The 6,775-nt window shown below is 31.4% G+C and overlaps 1 protein-coding gene across 2 annotated transcripts in view; it reads right to left on the bottom strand.

The window, feature by feature from the left end:
• Positions 1–3,628: 3,628 nt before the first annotated feature.
• The window catches only part of LOC107863470 (nucleotide-sugar uncharacterized transporter 2), a 6,399-nt gene continuing 3,252 nt past the window's right edge, over positions 3,629–6,775 (bottom strand). Inside the window, exons 1-7 of one of the 2 annotated variants that reach the window (XM_047408167.1) lie at positions 6,591–6,736; positions 5,361–5,512; positions 4,967–5,175; positions 4,796–4,889; positions 4,524–4,690; positions 4,262–4,432; positions 3,629–4,069 (exon numbers count right to left, since the gene is read on the bottom strand). In XM_047408167.1, coding sequence (XP_047264123.1) covers positions 3,781–4,069; positions 4,262–4,432; positions 4,524–4,690; positions 4,796–4,889; positions 4,967–5,175; positions 5,361–5,396 — 966 coding nt within the window. In that variant the 5' untranslated portion in view covers positions 5,397–5,512; positions 6,591–6,736 and the 3' untranslated portion in view covers positions 3,629–3,780. Of the gene's footprint in view, positions 4,070–4,261; positions 4,433–4,523; positions 4,691–4,795; positions 4,890–4,966; positions 5,176–5,360; positions 5,513–6,590; positions 6,737–6,775 lie in introns of those variants that run through there. The other variant, XM_016709402.2, reaches the window with a different exon arrangement.

The raw sequence follows: 6,775 nt of genomic DNA on the forward strand, positions 1-6,775 counted from the left end.
TGTTTGCTAGCTAGCACAAATAAAAATAAGGAGAAAAATAAAAATAAAAAAAGAAGAAAAAATGTGAGAAAAAATATATATAAAAAAAGTAGAGTAATAGAAAATAGAGAAAAAAACAAAACAAAAAAATAGAAGGAGAAAAAATAAAAAGGAAAAGAACAAAAAGAAAAAAAAACAAAATGAAAAAAAGACAACGAAAAAAAATTGGAAAAAGAAAAAAGAAAAAAAAAAAAAAAAAGGAAAAGAAAAAATGAAGAAAAAAATTGGAAAAAAAAAAGTAATAGAAAATAGAGAAAAAACAACAAAAAAAGAGAAAAAATAAAAAGGAAAAAAGAAAAAGAAAAAAAAGAAAACGAAAAAATTGAAAAAAGAAAAGAAAGAGAAAACGAAAAAAAGGGAAAAGAAAAAAAGAAGGAAAAAAAAAAGGAAAGTAATAGAAAATAGAGAAAAAAAATATATGAGAGAGGCTATGAATTGTAATTATGAAAAATTAATAGGCAAGAGGGGGTTATGAATTGTAATTAATTGAAATTAGGCTAAATAAGGTAATTAGAAGTCAATATTGGTTAAGTTATATAATTATCCCTTATTTTATTAGATGCTTAGTAAATTAGACAATTAATATGAAAGGTTTCATAGTTATATTACGTAGTAAAAATAAGAAAATAATTTTTATAAAATAAAAGTTTTTATCAATTTCAAAGTCTTAAATATTACTCCGAAAATTTTATATGTAGTTTTAATATATAGTCAATGTATATTCATCAAGCTTATTAGAATATACAGCATACGCTCAGGATACAAATATAATGATATATTTGTATCAAATAATGCATCACATATTAATACACTTTTGACTCAAACAAATACAACAACAACAACAAACCCAGTGTATTTCCACTTAGTGGGGTCTGGGAGGGGTAAGATGTACGCAGTCCATACCTCTACCTCTGATGAAGTAGAAAGGCTGTTTCCGAAACAAATACAAGTATAACTTATATTTATTTGTATACAAATATAAATAATAAATTATACATATTCAAATCTAAACTATTCAAAATAAATAATAAATTTATTGAAAATTTATGTTTGAATACAAGAAAATATAAATCACGACCAAAAAAAAATGAGAAAGAAAAAAAAATATAAAAAATATGTTAAAAATTGAAAAGGAAAAAAAAAGACAGCAAAGAAAAAAAGAAAAAAATGAGAAAAGAAAAAAAAACGAAAAGGAAAAAAATGAGAAAGAAAAAAAGATATAAGAAAATGAGAAAAAATTGAAAAGAAGAAAAATAAGAAAAAAAATGAAAAAGAAATAAAGAACAGAGATAGAAAATAGAGAAGGAGAGAAAATGAAGGAAGAAAATAAAGATGAGAATTGTTATGAGATGTAATTATATAAATATTGTTATTTCTTTTAATTAAGTTTAAGGATTATTATTTCTAAAATTTCCCCTATTATAAATCCTCCCATCTACCCAACGCCACCCAAACACTGCCCCTTCCCTCTCCTGCCACCGCCGAGCTCCAAGCCCACTCTCTCCCACCTCTATAGTTTTTTGTTAAATTACAAATAAATATTTTTGACATAATATTTTTTGCTTACTTCCCTAATAATAGAAAATAAGTAAAAAAACTAATTTAGTTTTTGAAAACATTATCCACTTACCAAAACACACAAAGTGTTAATGTAGAGGAAATCACGGTTATAAACCAAGAAATCCACTGCATGGTGCGGGTTAGTTCTCAATGTCAGAAATTTGTGCTTTCCATAATTTAAAAAAGTATGAATTTTTAACTATAAAATCTCGTGGCAAAGTCTTGCTTGCTTAGCTATATTTTTTTATGTTATTTTTCCTTTGCTTAGCTATATTGGATTTTGAGGATCATGGTTTACGGCAAAATTGCTTGCATTATTAATTATGGAAAGTTGAAGCTTCTGGGTTTTGTAAAAGTGTATTTTATCCTTGATTTTATTTGAAATCCAATTTTTATATTTGGGATTTCCAAGAAATTTGAGGGACATATGAGAAGTATACTGACATTGCAACTTAAGAATTTATTTAATGTAGGTATCAACTTCAAGCACTAAATTAATCCTCTACAGAGCCATCTACGGTGTATTATTTTAATAATCTATTTATTAAAGTATGATATTATTTAATACATTATTTGATAGTAAATTTAAAGCAATATATAATCAATACATAGATTAATTATACACCCTACATGATATTATAGGGTGTATAACTAATACACCTAATTTGGTGGGATTAGCAATCCATGAATTACAATCTATGGATAGATATGTGTAAAGATAAAAATGCCCTCAAATTTCTTTAAATCTTTTCTAAAAAAACTTCAATTTATTCAATGTGAGTTATTTCTTTTCAATTTATCAAGATGATAATATCCCTTAAAATAATTTGTCATAAAAAAAAACAATCCCGTTAACTTAAAAAATACTTATTGATCAAAACTTGAAAACAAATTGAATGATTGCATACAAGCTTTAATTTTATAAATAGGATATATCACAAATAAAACTAATTTTTTTGCTTTCTTTAGCACTCTACGAAACACAATTTTATGTTAACAACGATTCTATTGAATCATTCAAAAGTTACACGCACATCCCTCCAATTTAAGAACACCACAAAGTGGGAACAACAAACAAATGATGAACAAATTAAAAAAAAAAGATAATTAAAAAAAAACAATTCCTGCAATGAATGGTTAAATCTTAAAATTTTAAAGTATGTTATTAGTTGTATTGTTGATTTTATTTTATTTTTAAAAGTAAAGCTTTGTGAAAAAAAACACAAAGTTATAGTATGTCAAGGGTATTTTTGTAAACAAATAATATTATTTTTAAAATATAATAATACTTATAGTTTTCAATACATCAAACCAAACACTGCATAAAAAATAATCTCAGCACTACTAGTCTCAATATTACAAATCCCAACATTACTAATCTCAATATTACTAATACACCCTATTCAGTATTATCTTATACACCCTACCAAACTACCCCTAACAATGCCATTTGAGGGGTTTAGTGTTTCCCTTGCGCTTTAATGCACAATAGGAAATGCAGATAAAATATCTTGTTTGTGCATCCTAATTGGAAGGCTATTTCTGAATGGCTGGTGATGCCCAGGGTTATTCTCTTCATTTGCCAAAAGATTCATAAACTTAAAGAAAGGAAAAGTATTCACCATGTTTCCTAAAAGGCCACTGATCCAATTTCTGGCCTGAAGGAATGGGAAACTGCATAATTGGAAGGCTATTTCTGAATGGCTAGTGATGCCCAGGGTTATTCTCTTCATTTGCCAAAAGATTCATAAACTTAAAGAAAGGAAAAGTATTCACCATGTTTCCTAAAAGGCCACTGATCCAATTTCTGGCCTGAAGGAATGGGAAACTGCAGCCACAGGACTTTATCATACATCTTTCCTCTTTCTTTTTTTAATATTTTAGTTTAAGTTGGGTAACTTTTGCAGTTCTTATGCTAAACAACCAAGCTTTCTAATTTATCTTGCATTAATCCGAGGCAATGGTATGAACTGCGTACACTTACCCTCCCCAGGCCCTACTTTGTGGGAATACATTAGGCATGTTGTTGTAATCCTAAAGCATCTTTTTCGATAGACAATGCTGGTGTGTTGCAATGTTTTGCAATGCAGAAATTTACACATTATGTTGTTCATAAGATTAAAGTGAGCCAAAAATTAGATCTAACTTATATACCTACAAAAAAAAGGGAAGAAATGCAGCTTAGACGACAGCAGGAGTGTGGTCCGGAGGTGAGTATCTGGAGTTGTCGTCATCTTCAGTACTTTTGAGTTTTTGAGGAGGTAAACTGTGCTTTGGAAGCTGGTCACTTGCCTTTTCTCTTGATTCCTTTATGCTGAGGGATGTGTATACTGTCATTCCACCAAGAGCTGTAACGGCACCACATATACTTGTCCACCCCGTATCTGAACTAAACAGGAGATATCCTCCTAGTAGGATCACACAAGTCTTGAATTGTCCCAAAACAACGTGTGAAGTTGCCGATGTAGCTCTGCATGGACAATAACAGTTCTTCTTAACAAAATGTAGCAAATTGTACATGAGAAAATAAGGAAATCTTCAAAAATTTCAGTAGAACTAGACAACTGGAGCATATATTAGAAGACTCCCTAGTTTAGATCTGTGACCTAGAAGAAAAAAAAGTGACGGTTTTGAGCATTAACAGAAAAACAATGTTTCTTACCCAAGTGCTAAAGCTCCAGACCATTGCAAGAGAAAACCAAGTAAAGCTGAGATGAGTATAGCACTCGTATTGTGGACGTCCCACTTGAAGGATAGCACTCCTGGAGGATCTAACCAAGGCATTAGTGCTACCAAGAAGAAAATTGTCACTGGGGTCGTCCTCCACATCAACCTGCATTAAAACTTTGGTCTTCAGCATATTCAAGGACAGAGGTACTTGATATCATCTGAAAAGTAGAAGAAAAAAGAAAAGCACTTCCTACGCAAGAGCAGTCCAATTGGTTTGTTGTTGGAGATTTGACCAAAGAATTTTGTTTACACTGCTTGGAACTATCCATGCTAGTGCAATACAAGCCCCAAATAAATTAAATTCCAAGTCTGTGACAGTTGCAACTGCGATGCCTACTGACACAACAGCCAAAGCCAGAACCTGCATCATTTTTTCTACTTAAACAAGCAAATTCTAGAATGATGTAATCATGAAGGGTTTTATGTTTTTACAGATATTATTTGGTAATGCTTTTCTGTGACTAACTTTGTGAAAGGATACGGTTTTCTTGAAAAGAAAGAACTCTGCAATGACAATGGTTGGAGTAACAGCAATTTTAGCCATCTGATAGAAACCCACACTGCACGAGTCAGTTAGTTAGGAAAAAGAAGTTCCCAAAAGGTTTGGACTCGGAGAGAAGGTTTACAATATCGGAACCTGTTATGCTTCAGACTAGCATTGGCAAGGCCAGAGGCAAAAGCCATCACGACACCCAAAGAAAAGAGTGAAGAAAATGGGGTTGATTTAGCAGGAGGAGCAGCTGGAAGCAATGACAAAGCCTTGAATATGGCAAGTAGTAGCCAAGCACAGCAATAATGGATAAACGTTAGGAAAATGGGAAAATTAAATCCGACTCTGCCCATAACCTGCAAAACACATTAACGAGTTTAGAAGCCAATAAAATATTTCACAAATAAAACATCTGACAACATAAGCTACACCAGGTCATGTCAATAACAGTTAGAGACTCCCTTTTTTTTTTTTTTTTGGTGGGGGGGTTACATAACTTGCAACCATCAGGATATGGAAAACGTAGTAAGGGAAGGCATACAAGTTTGTTTCCCAATATTATTCCAACAGCAACCATGAAATTGAAGGTCAATGCAACAACTGGACCACAGAATCGTCGTTGTTGGCGCTTGGCTGCTTCTGATGTTCGAAGCTCATTGTAGAGGGAACCTCTGAGATCTTCCAGTGCCCGACCTGGTTTATAATATGGTCATACCAGCAAAATTTTAAGAATATAGCTTTGAATTGAGGCAAAAGCACAAGTTCTAAATAACCGCTAAATTATGTATAGTAAGTACTAATAAGTGGAGAAATGCAGCTTATATTGTATGGGTTCAACTGAACTCACTATTTTAGACATGGGACTCATACATACATGTGTATATTTTTTTCTTTGAGAATGAAAAAAAGAGAGAGTACAGTGAGTTTAGTGCTAAGAACCTTAAGTACGAACATGTCAAGTTTAAATTGTGGACCGCCTAGTTTAGTTCTAAGAACCTTAAGTACAAACATGTCAAGTTTAAATTGTGGACCGCCTTTGTACGGAAGGCATCTAAATGGAATAATAATTGATTCTTAAGTAAATGCCGGATAAATTAGGATAATTGTTATACAATTGGGTGAAAATCGTTTTCACCCCTAACTTTATTGTAAAAATCAAACTCTCTGAACAATAGTTATACTATCCCCTTTTATCCTATGTAATGTTCATTTTGTCCTTGTAATTTTAATCTTATATATATTTATGTAATACCTCTTTATATTATATATAATATATATTTTTTAACCTAGGTATTTATAGCATTTTGTTTAAGTTTATTAACATTATAAGTAAAATAGCATTTTTTATAAATATATCACAAAATTTAATGTTATTTTTTAAGATCGTTATTTTAATATTATATGTATTAAAGAGTTGTTTGGTGTGAGGTATAATTATAATAATTCAGTGATAAAATTCATGATTATTTTATCTTGTGGTTGATTAGAGGTATTAGTTAGTTCCAAATTATTTATCCCACTATTTATATCAAATAATGAGATAAGTTATCACATATACATGCTGGTACAACTTATTTCGGGATAATTAATTTCGAAATAATTTGTTCCCAACCAAGCCACCCCTAAGTGTGTACATATGTATATACATGCATGTGTGTACATTTTTATGTTTCACCGTTCTCTTACTAGATACTAAAAGACTATAAATTGATTATAAAATATGCTGAGAAAAATAAATAAATTAGAAGAATTAAAGAATCAGAAGACTAACCAGTTGTGTGGTATTGGAAATAAGTATTTTTGGAGAAGAAAATTTTGAGAAATAATTTTGAAATAAGTATTTTCGGCGCCAACCCGACCTCCGGTCCCCGGCGCCGCTCCCCGCTGCCCTCCGTCACCGACCTCCGGTTCCAATCCGCTCTCCCCCCCCCCCCCCCCCCCCCCCCCCCCCCCCCC

This window comes from Capsicum annuum, chromosome 3 (assembly GCF_002878395.1).
Source record: "Capsicum annuum cultivar UCD-10X-F1 chromosome 3, UCD10Xv1.1, whole genome shotgun sequence".
Classification (NCBI taxonomy): domain Eukaryota; kingdom Viridiplantae; phylum Streptophyta; class Magnoliopsida; order Solanales; family Solanaceae; genus Capsicum; species Capsicum annuum.